Here is a 12,408-nt window from a genome sequence, read left to right as displayed (position 1 = left end):
GTGACGGTTTGCCTAAAAGTAGGGAGAAATTCACTGTGAATACTGGCTGTTCACGTAATTTCACTAAAAAGTACAGTTTTTTTACAAGACTATGAAAACTGTATTGATTTGGTGGGAATTTGCTTTCAAATTCCTGATGTGAGATCATGGGTGTGTTATGAAATTTTTAGCACTGAAAGCAACAGGTTAGTATTTCTACCTATCATAAGTGATATTTTTCTTCCCCTTCATCCCCATAACTCTTTAGGAAATATCTACATAAACCAATGCAGTGTTGTGTGGAAGTTCCTGAACTACTTTAAAAAGACCCAGCTCAGGTACTGGCTACACTTTATCAGCAGGGCTGTTTAGTTTTGGTGTAATTAAGTGTCTGTACTTCTTCTAATACCTGCACCATACCACTCAAAGATAACATCGAATTTCTGCATAGCATTGTATTTCACTATATCAATATATCTGGATTAAATAAAAGTAAACATGATTTTCAAAATGGAGGGTAGCAATATATTTGGAAACAGACTTTTAACTTCTAATGATTTTACATTTGTGATTTGTCATGATGTGTAGGGTAAATCCTAAGGATATACGATATGGACTTCGACATGATATTGATCAAAAATTTTGATCAGACAAAGCCTAAAACTCTTATAAATTGCTATAAATGTTGATATACCACTTCTGTTTTTTGAAACAAATTATACTGACTGAAATTAGGAATGATATTCTGAAGATTTGCATCTTCAGAATTAGTCATTGCAGCCCATAGCTGGTATCTTTATTGATCTTATTGGCCTTCATAAGTCTTATTTCTCCACTGATTCAAAGAGCTTGTGCCAGTGGGACACAGTATCTTTAATAAATCTTCTCCCCTCTCACATTGAGAATAAATTGTAGTGCTGAGAATTTCACAGGAGCTAATGCTATGTTATTGCCCATAGTTATTGTGATATTATACAAAGGCTTTCTGCAGACTTTTATCGCACTTGCTGAGACTGGTGTGATAGTTGTCTTAAAGAATTTATTCTTGGCCACAATGGCATATTCTTTAGATTCTTTATCCACAGTCATCAGTATAATTCAAGATCTGGATGTGGTAAACTTATCAGTTCAGCAGAAAATGCACAAGTCCCATCATTTAGTTTGAGATCTTGTCCTCTTTTCCCCATATCTCACTACAGATGCTCAGAGATCAGCTTATACTCAGTATGGCCTGAATCCTCAGCTAAGGAGAATTATGATGTCTTCATCTTTCTCTTCCCAAAATGTTACTCTTCCTTGGCCCTTACTGTAAAGGAATATCACCATCTCTACCCAGTCATTCAGGTCTATAATAAAAGAGTCCATTTTGCCTCTTCCCACTTCACAGACCCTTATTAAGTTCATTTCTGAAAGCTTGCCATTTATTTTTCCTATCATAACAGGAAAAATGGGTTTTTCCAGCTATCTGTCCATGCAAATTCAACTTTCTTCCAAATTCACAGTGGGTTTAAATCTAGTCCACTGACAAGCATTTTTCTGCCTCAATTTCTGTAATTCTACCCTTCTGTTTATTCATTTTGCTGCTCTAACTCTATGAGCTTCCACTTACTTCCTTCAAACTGCTCCTCCTTTGTCTCTGTCAACAACAAGCTTCTTGCTTTTGTCTTCAAAGGCCCTACTAACACTGCCTGTGAACTATCTTAACACATTCTGACATTGCCTTCTTGTCCTACCTTCTGCTACATATCGCCTTCGTTTCTGCTATGGTGTTCCTGGGCCACAGGAGAGATATTCCCTGATGAACGCCAGACAGATTCTCGTCCTTTTTGTATCTCAAGCTAAGATTCTTGCAGCATAAATTCATGTCCCTCTTTTTTCTTTTCTTACCCTGCTCTTCTCTACCTCTACTGCATTCCACATACAGCTGAGAAAATAGTGCTACAGTTCCCTACCAAACTCTTTTGTTTGTAACTTCATTCAACGTAGTCTTCATTTATTTGTTTCTGGGGTTCTGTTTTAATTATTGTACGCTTTGTAGGGCTAGGATTGACTCCATTAATGATTGTGTAGAGCCCAACACAAGGTGGCCTAGTCCTGAAGAAATACTAACATAATGTAAATATTTAGGAGTAAGAGTAGTGATTTAGTTAACAGAAGAGTTGATTTTGCAAAAAATAAACATGTAGTTCACTCACAGAAAATGCCTTGAACATGGTTGCTGCTGTTAAACTATATCATATTCTGAGAATGTGAGATGGACGTGCTGCAGTCAATGTTTTCTGTGAACAAAAACCAGGCATATCTACTAAGCCTGCGCTAACGGAGAATAAGGCACTCTGTGCAATGCCTGAAGATGTCGGTCATTTGCTTAATCAATGTTACATTAAATAATAAACTGAAGACAGATATATATCGTAACTTGTTTTCAGTGGTGTTAATAAGAATTTTCACTAGTGTCACTAGTATCTAGTGACTCTTACCAGAAACTAGAGTCTGACTAGAGTCAGAAAGAGCTGATTGAATGAAACTGAGGTTACTGAGCCCTAATCAACTTAAGACCAAAACGGGCTGATATCTGTTCACACAAAAACAACTTGTAGTGCTTTCCATAAGATTAAACTTCTTTGAAGTCATTATAATCTAATTTTGCACGACGAAGAAAGCATCCTATATAAAATACTTTTAAAAAGCAAAGAACAATTCAACCATGAGTTTTTCTTTAATAGGGAGAACTTTAAAAGAGCAGAATGTCATGCCAATAGAGAATGCAAGTATTTAGAGAGTATTCATTCTGCATTGCTAATCACTTGAACTCCTGCTTCTTTTTTTAATGAAGATGTCTGGAGGGAAACACACTGCTTGATGAACAAACGTTCCATATTATGAAACTGTAATTGCAGTGCCTGTCAATAAAGCCCATTGTTCTTTTCAGCATAGTAAGGCAGCAGAAAGCTATGGCAGTGCATTGCTACAATTGTGACTCCAATTTAGCATAACAATTAAGATTTTTTTGAGTGTACGGTCTATGTGTTTGTTAAATATCAGTATCAAACCTGAATGCAAGTAGCATTTTCACTGAGCTATGCAGCATGTATGCAGAACGTACCTACATATTTGCATTTCTTCCATTAACAAAACTTAAGGTACTTCTGTCTTCCGTGATCTACTTCTGTAAAACAATATTTCTTTTGAATGCTGGAAGTCTAAGCCAATAGTAAGCATTTACCAACTTAGACCGATCATTTGAACGTGTTTCAGATGCCTTACCTTCACATTGCATCTTTGCTGTAAATGTGTACTTTACACTCTGCACAACATTTGATATTTATTTTTAAATGGATCCAATTCTAATGTGTGAAGGGGTTATAAAAAATGATCCAGCGTTGTTATCCTGCAGATAAGCTGCCACTATGGCTGTGAGGAGTGTGAACAGAACTCGTTAGCATGTTGTCTTAAGCCAAATGATGCAGATTTTATTAACTACTTCATTAGCAGATGAAAAAGAGTAAATTGCAGAGATGATGGACTTTTCCTGCAGGAAAAGCAAAGCCAAGGATGCAAGGAGGGGAGCATTCAAGAGCAGGAAAAGAGAGTGAGGAAGAAAGAAACAGGAGGTAGAAGTGGTAACCAAAAGGAAAGTACATTTTTCCCATCATACGACTCAGAATAAAAAAGAAAGCACAATGATAAATGTTAATTTTTACTTTAAAGACTTACTTTATCTTTGATCCCTGTATAAATAAATCTTAATATCAATGTTTATATCTTTAAAATTATCAAAACTGTGAAACAGTTCACAGGAAAGAGAATTTCCAAGAGGAGTAGCCCCTCATATCAAAGTACTTGACTGCAGGGTCATCTCTTTTCTGTTCTGCTGTTTTGAAGAAAGAGTAGTTTGTAGATTCTACATCACTTACTTACAACTATTTCTGTGGGAATTCATCCCTTTTTCATCACCCCATCTATGTGATCGTGAGCATATTTTAAAAAGTATATTTGGGTTATGCAATGTTAACAGAACTGTATTAAATATTCAGACTTCTTTATGTCAAAAGGCATCTTACATTCCACAGCCTGAGATTTTGTTACGACTGGGAATATAGTCCTTAATGTTGGTTTTGTAAGGTTTTAAAGGCATAAGTCTAGATTCCCTGTCCTTCATCTCTTGAAAGAATAAGTTATTCTCAGAGCCTGTTAGGATTTCTACAACCACACACATGCACTAAATCGGATAAATTTTATGGCATTTTGATTGCAATGCATATTTCATTCTATAAATTGCTTTCCAAGATTATCAGCTGATATTCTCTATAAGGAAGGTCATGCAAGTGGGGGTTTTGTTGCCCTCAAATTTGTCACTGTACTTAAGAAGTTGAGTACAAGGACCAAAAAAGCCCTTCCTGTACTCAGGAATTTTCAAGGGAAGTTCACTTTTAAGCCGCTGTTGCTCAGGCAGTTCAGAGCTTTCTAGTCTTCCTGTCTCCTTTTTGAGTTGCAGTCATTAGTCACCTCGCACAAAGCTGTTAATGCAGAATATGTCCTTGCCTTTATGTTCAACAGGAAAACTTAACACAACCATGCTTGTCCCTCTTTTTGGCCCCACTAACATTACTCCATGAGGGTAGTTCAGCATTGAAAAGGAAGTGATTACTTTTAGATTGTAGTCTTGGTGGGTAGTCTTCAGCAAAATTTCAAGATTCGCTCCAGGGAAAGGAAGACAAAATGTACAGATTTAATACAGACATATTTCTCATGGGTACATCAGGGACTCAGCCCTGTTTTCTATCAGTGTATTGGTAAGTCCAGCTGAGACACAAATATAACTTCATTACTTGGACTGAGCTACACGATTTACTATCAGCAGAACATCTGTCATGTGGAGTTTTATCAATAAAACTCTAACAAGTTGTTTCTTTTTGAGGCAGGACGTATACCTTGGGTTTGACCACCCCAGTGATCCTCATTTTTATTAGTAAATTCAATAATATCTTTTCTTATTCACAATCTGTCAAGGAGAAAAATATATGAGACTGAGCTTCAGCTTTGTTTGAGAAGCTGTAAGAGCTCTTAGGCACTTATATATTTTTTAGCTGTGCATGCAAAGTACTTGACAGGCACTGATGCCAGAAAAGTAGATTGTATACATAATGCATCTCAATTCTTGTAGTGTTCATTGATTTGGAACAAATTTAATCTTCCAGTGACCTTTTTTTAAAAGAAATGTACTTTTGCTGACATTGCTCAGTACTGAGTCCCTCTAGAGTAAGTATGGGAAACTTTGCACCTGCAGTAACATCTTCACTATCTTTGCTGCTTGAAGTGCTGCTAATCTTACCTCCCTAGGCACGCAAAGGAAGCTGGAGAAGAAACTGGATTACCTGTTAATGCACTGTGATGGCAGGGTGTTTTGGAAAAAGGAAAAATTTATGAAAAACCGTGGAAAGGGGTTCAGAATAAATCAGCTACTTTCAAAAGGAAATAAAAGTACAACTTCAGGGAGCTCTAAAGAAAGAAAAAATGTATTGCAATATTTTTCAGCATATCTTGAATCAGAACCCCCAAAAGCAGGTGCAGGCAAGTAGAAATTGATACAGAGGATTTTAGTGGCACTTTTGCAACCTCTGCCTTGGGTACCTGTAGGCATAAAAGTAAAAAAAAAAATTACATGATCTACAGAATGCGATTCATCAGGATAAAGCTTTATAAAGCTTTTTTTTTTAATGCTGTGAGGAGAAAGCTGGACTGTTGAGCTGAAAGATCATGGCTCAGCCTACATGGTAAATATAAAAATGTTTGGAATTCATTAGTGACCTTACTATGTATAAACATTGTCTTTGAACAGTTCTAGAACTTTAATATTTTAAAATCGCTGTTCTAATTTTCAATTGAAACTGAATTGCAAGTCACAAATAAAACGTTCTGTTGTGTCAAACAAAATATTACCTAAAAACTGCACAGAAAAAAAAGCCACTGTGCTGGTTGCTATAGCAGCAGAACCAAAAGCACCCGTAACAAAATGATCCCTAACCCAAACAAGTAGAAGAGCTTTGTTGAACGAAGTATATAGATTCTAGTCCATGGAAAGTGTTAGGTCTGTGCTTCTTATCTTTCAACGAAATGGGTTTGAAACAAGGATGAGAAATATCAATCAAATCTTTCCTTTCATGGATGCACAAAAAATTTTTGGTATATATCATGAAGCATCATAGTATTAGGCAGACTTTTAAAAACAATACTTCAAGAAATTGTGGATTATGGTAGTGGTCTTTCTCCTCATCTTCATCTGCCACATTCCTGAGATGGTCAGTCACATCTCACTGGAGTGTTGGATCCCATCTGTAGGAGATTGCATTGCATAATTCAGTAAGGATCCTTCCTCCACTCCTTGTCCTCATTTCAGCTCATCCCATACTCTCACGTCTGTAGAGCCGTGCTAAGCTTACATGTGTGGTATCTCTCCTTTGCCTCAGGACATGGCTGCGATATAATTATGTTGCTCATCATTAGTCTGAAGCACGACTTCAAAGTTAAAGTTGTGCTTAAGTGTTTTTCTGAGCTGGTACATTAGTTAGCGCTGGGCAGGTGAGTATTTATTTAGGTTCAAATGCTTACCTAAAAAAGTTATTTGAAGGAAAAATGCCTAGTCAGGTAGGCCTGTTTGGAGAGGTATGGGTGACATAAAAATTGTCATGTAAACGTTCCAAACACTTCAAGACCTTCCATTAAAAGATGGAAATGCAATGACGTTTCTGCAGTGATGAATAGCCTCAGAGCATCACTTCTCTTTCACCACTCTCCTGACTTTAGTTCTGCTGGGAGATGGTAGCTTTGAATAACATCAGCTTGGTTCTGGGAGTGTTAGCAAAATACAGAAAGATACTTAACTTTTAAGCAAATAAGATTGCAGTATAAGTTCCACATGAAATTGAATATATAAGCTTTTGCAACTGATAGGTTACCTAAAATCTGTGTTGAATATTTGATAGATTACATGTTGAATATGGTGATGGAAATTAAGTCTTAATTGGAGTAGTCAGTAATAACATTTTTATTATCTATTTCTTGTAGGTTGGAAATCTCCCAAATGACTATATGATAACCCTTAAATATGTCCCGAAGATGGATAGTCTGGTACGTAACCACTTCAAGTTAATGCTGATAAAACAGCCCACTGGAACCCATGGTGATCATAATATTCTGTACCCAGTTCTATGGCTTAGCAACTTGCAGTTAAAGAATAATTATTTTATTCTTATGATTAATATTCCTATGATTATATGAAGTAGGCATTCCAAGTATTAATTTAAAAGATAGAAATATAGAGAGATTCCTGCAGTCGCTTAAAATCTTGTTTTTTACAGGATTCTTGGAAAAAATTATTCTTCATATTTTTTAGCATTTTCTCTGGAAAAAGTCAAACTACGGTGTTGTTTCATCACGTCAGCTGAAAATTCTTGCTTACTTGAACAAGTAGTTTCTATCTAATTGTACTTTAGATATACTGTAGAATGTCTTTGTAGTTAAAGCTTGTGGAAATGACATTAAATGACAATATATGTGCAGTAGCCAATGAAGAGAAACCAGGTTCAGCAACCAATAGTACTGGTAACTAATCAAACTAGTAGAAAGTGAGGACGTTATTTGACTTCATTCAAACAAGCTCTATATTATTCTTTCTATGTAATCCCACAGTTCATATGTAGTCATGCTTTTAAATGTGTCCTGTGTTTTATTTAAAATTTTCTAACAATATGTATTTAAAACTTCATATTATCTTATTACTTATTCTGCTAAATATCTTTGAAATTGTCCTTAATTTTTTAAAAATGTTTTTAAGAATGATATGTTGCAAATGCTTTCTCAGTTGTTGCATACGCTGCAACAAAAAGAGAAAAGAAGAAAAAAGGGGAAAGTAGAAATTAGGCTGAACACTATACTGGCATTGATCTAAGGAAAGAAAAAGTAAGAAAAGTACTGGCTTGTCAATACAAGTGGATGATGTTGTGCCTGACTTAAGAATATAAACCGAATCATTTTGCACATACATCAGTAGTTAGAAATCATCCAGTAGATGTTAAAAGTTGTATTTGTATCTGTAGAAAGTTGTCATTATGAAAACCAAAATTATATTAGTATACATACAAAAATACTTCCCGTCCTACAACATTCTAGCAATTGTAGCAATATCCCCCCTTGATACTGGAGAATCATGCTAGAAGCAGCATTCTATCAATCCTGAATGAGCATGAAGAACATTGCTGGAGGAAAAGGAAGCTGTGGGAAAGTGAAGGGTACTGAAATACGAGGTTTCGAAGTATTGTGGCAAATCTAATAGTGTTCTTACGAGTTTTGTTGGAAGCTAGAAGCTTTTACTAAAACTTAGTGAAAGTTAGAGAATCCAGGTTAAACTTGACTCCTTAGGCAGGAAAGCTCAGAACCAACGCTATGGAAGTCTGTATTAGATCTGTGCTCTAGTCTGTACTATAACATAAATAAAACTAATGAAAATCTTAGATCTGTAAAAATAGCCATTGTCCAGAAAAAAAAGAAAGTAAAGCAGGCTGCCTTCGCCTTCTGTCTGCAGTGCTTTTTGAAATTCAGTGATTTTGAGCCCATATGTGATTTCTCTCTCAAGGAGAGTCGCTTCTCTCTCAAGGAGAATCGCATCGGTGGAGTACAGCTGCAGCCTGAATCGTGCTCCCTCAGTGAGGCATGCTGGCAGGCAAGGGCAGGACTTTGTCAGGACTGATGTCTCTGCTGCTCTCTTGAGGAATGTTTACACTTCAAATAAAGAAGGCCAGGGAGCCTGCCTGAGCAGTGGACTCATGATCATTCCCGCTACTTAACTCTTACCTTGCTCTGCAGTTCGGTTTTGGCTTCCAGTATAGTTTCTTTTTCTATAGTTTAAATGCCGTGTCATGTTGCTGCATCATATCCAGAAACTTAGATCCAGTTTACATTTACAATGGGCAGCCAAGAATTAAATAGGAAGAAAAGAAGTTGAGGGCAGGGATTTCCAAATTTGTTTTGCTTGTACACCACATTCAGTAGTGGTGATGGAAGGTGCAGCTCTTGGCCACATGCCTTCACAGGAGGAAGTATTCTGCAGTATTCATATCTCACTTTGCCAAATTCCTCTCCGGGGATTTCAGATTGTGTTATGTATACCACAGCAAAGGCTGGCTGAATAAATAGATTTTGTCTGGGTTCTACAAGATCCATACAAGCTAAGAAACCTGTGGCTTTGCGTAAGACGAGTTCAGTTCTAAAAGGATCAAAACAGTGCTCTGCAAGTTTTTTCAAAAGAATTCAGACTTCAGAGTGTGCATAAAGTGGGAACCGTACCCAAGGTACCAAGTCTCAATCGTAGGTGGCTAAAGGTAGGGAGGCAGAGTGAATCCCAAGCAGATGGAAAGCCAGTGTAGTGCATGTAACAGGAACAGACTGACCCAATCCATTAAACGGAAAGGTTGTTGCATTATGCACTAGCTCGAGGCATCTGAGTGCCTTTAAAAGTAGATTCAGACCTAACTGTGTAGGTTAACCTCGAGGTTAAAAGGCAAAGATGACAGCAGCACGGGCTGCACTCTAACGGGAGGTAAACTATAAAATTTTAGATAAGTGTGGAAAGAAAAGGTTAAATAAGATTACCTAGGAAGACAGGGAAGTCAGGTTTGGAAGCACCTGAGCATGTACATCTCAGTCAAAACTGACACATAAATTTGCACAGAGCAGAGGTAAACTTTCATTTCTCCTTTGCAAACAATATCTCATTTGCCAGTTTTAACATATTTTCATCCCTATGTTTGGTAGGTATTGAGAAAGCAAGAAAGCGCACAGCTTGGCATTGCTGACAAGGAAACTTAAAGCTAATATGATCAGCTTTCTAGGTCAGAACAGTTCAGTCAGAGGAGACTCCCACACACATGCTAAATCGCAGGAGCAGCAAAATAGAATCCCTGCTGGAATCACCACATGCTCCTATTGCACGCTAGGAGAAGCAGCAAGCTTTTGCTAATCTGTGCCATAGTAAAACGCACACCCCCAAAACCTCAGAGAAAAAGGGTTTCCAGGTTTGCAATTCAGAAAAGCCCTGACGCTCTGTGGTGGCGTTCCTGCACCAAAGCAGAAGATTCATTGTCTGTCTTGTCAGGGCAATGCGACATGGTACAGCGCATGTTGCTATAATGGAGTACATGTCAATAAGCTTTCCCTCATATATTTGCTTCTGCCTCTCCCCTCCTGTTGTTGAGCTTGAGGAAAGAAAAGGGGAGCAGAGAATCAAGCCAAATGTCATCCATTTCACATTTGGTTTTGTTCTTTTTTAAGTTATCGTTGAAATAGTTAGCAGAGGATATAATACTAAATTTCCATTTGTTAGTGGGTGTGTGAGAGGGTTATGCACAAAAGTGAAAGTTAAGGTAGAGCTAAACAATGTATTTACATTAAGTTCTCTGATCCTGGAAGCCAGATAGTCTTAGGAAGCATGAATGTTTCTTCTTCGTCAAAGACATTTACACATGAGGGCAGAACAACAGCTGTGTCACTGAGAAACTAATTCATCCTCAGGTGAGGATATAGATAGTAGAGAATAAGTTTTTTGAATAAAGAATTTATTCCATAAATTGAGTAAAATGCGAATAAGTCAATAAGTGGCTACAACACCAAATATTTCCAGTGTTCTGTGGAATATGAAGTTGATGTATTCTGTGGATGCTGTTGCTCTAAATGCCATGAAACATTGAGGGTGCATCTTCCTTAGGGGTTGCTGAGCCAAGATCTTGAAAGATGTTGGGTTGTAATGATCCTAAGACAGTTGAAAAGAGTGGAAAAAATGGCTTGATATTTGGAATAAATTCTAATGTTTCACTTATACTAGTACAATTTCATTTTTCCCATAACATTCACTCTTAAAAATGCAGTATTTATTGGGAAGGGATCTCCATGTGCATGCTAGAATGGTATATAAAAAATGATTAACACACTACCTGTAGTGCTTACCATAATGAGTTTATTTTTTTCTGGGGAGAGTGGGGTTTGGTGGCCTTTTTATTTACTTGACTACTATTATGTAAATCTAAGTAAAGTAAATTAATTACTTAAGGCAGCAAAATGGTTCAGGTTTCAATCCCATGAACAGCTGTACAAACTTTAACTGCAGTATAGTTGTACAGGTGTCAGTGAAAGGATTTGCATACTATTCCAATGGCACAGATGTGGCAGATATCATGACATGATGTCTAGAATCCTTTTGTCAGGCAAAAATCAGGAAAAGAACTTTCAGACCTAGGGACTATGTTCAGAAATGGCAGTTAGTGAAAACGCTGAAAAGAAAGAGTTAACTGAGCTAACTTTCTCAGAGATAGATAAAAGCACACATGGATTTCCACAGCAACACATTTACAAAATCATTTTTCAGAACAGATTTAAATCAAGGTTATTTTGTGTTAATTGAGTTATATAACGTAATAATAAAATGGAAATTGAGAGTAGTTTAAAGAAAATCTAGAGAACAATTGTTAGAACACTAGTTATTTAAAAACAAACAAACCAACAAAGTTAATGAAAGCATGGAATAAGGTTTATAGTAGTATATCCCAAGGTTCAAACGCTCAACAGACTGATGCTTAAGATTCATTAACAATTTAGTGAAGGGATAGTGTTTAACAAGCAAGCGTAAATACGTCAGTATCAGAGAGAATGGAGATTATGCCAAAAGGACTGAAGAGAAAGTTGGCCACATTGGAGAAGATGAGTTGTAATTTAGACAAATTCAAGATAATCCAAATTAGAAAGAACGGTCTAATCTACTTTTGCACATTTTGTTGCTTAACCCGTATTTGCATAAGTGTGATATTTAATATACCTTTCTGCTATTTTTATCCCCTGACAGCCTAATCACTGTTGGTTGCATTTGATGGTGCCTGAATTTTCAAGGAGTCTACATAATCTTCTCCAGAAATTTTCAGATATTTCAGATATGTCTGATGTTTTAAGCAACTACTCAATCATCAATAATCTCACAAGGATAATTAATGATCTTATGGCATGTCTAGCTTTTGATAAAAATAAGGTAATCTTCTGAAACAGAGTTTCTACTTTTATACTGGATATTTGTTTTTGAACTTTCTCTGGCATAGCCGTCAGTATTAATCTAAAAATGTCCAAGGCTTCGTTTCAGCTGTTCTTCATTTCTATTTCTTGCATTTGAAGTCCTACTTTGTTTAGAGATGCACTGAATACACTGTATCTCCTGTTTTAAAGGAAAATAGCTTACAAGGATTTGCAGTATATACAATGACCTATATAGAGTTATTTCAGTAGTCAAAAATGTAACTATCATCCTTAAGATCATTCATTCATTCTGGCCTGCTTCAAATAGACAGAAATCGTCCTTGTGCATCCAGCCTAAGTTAGTAATCTTGCTAG

The 12,408-nt window shown here is 36.6% G+C and overlaps 1 protein-coding gene across 3 annotated transcripts in view; it reads left to right on the top strand.

The window, feature by feature from the left end:
- Positions 1-12,408, top strand: part of KITLG (KIT ligand) — a 53,332-nt gene that overhangs the window by 27,233 nt on the left and 13,691 nt on the right. For all 3 annotated transcript variants that reach the window (XM_068936767.1, XM_068936776.1, XM_068936786.1), the window contains exons 3-4: positions 7,048-7,110; positions 11,873-12,052. In XM_068936767.1, coding sequence (XP_068792868.1) covers positions 7,048-7,110; positions 11,873-12,052 — 243 coding nt within the window. The remainder of the gene's footprint in view (positions 1-7,047; positions 7,111-11,872; positions 12,053-12,408) is intronic.

Source organism: Struthio camelus, chromosome 1, assembly GCF_040807025.1.
Source record: "Struthio camelus isolate bStrCam1 chromosome 1, bStrCam1.hap1, whole genome shotgun sequence".
NCBI classification, from domain to species: Eukaryota; Metazoa; Chordata; class Aves; order Struthioniformes; family Struthionidae; genus Struthio; species Struthio camelus.
Note: the sequence above shows the minus strand (reverse complement) of the source record. Positions and strands in the feature narration are given on the sequence as shown.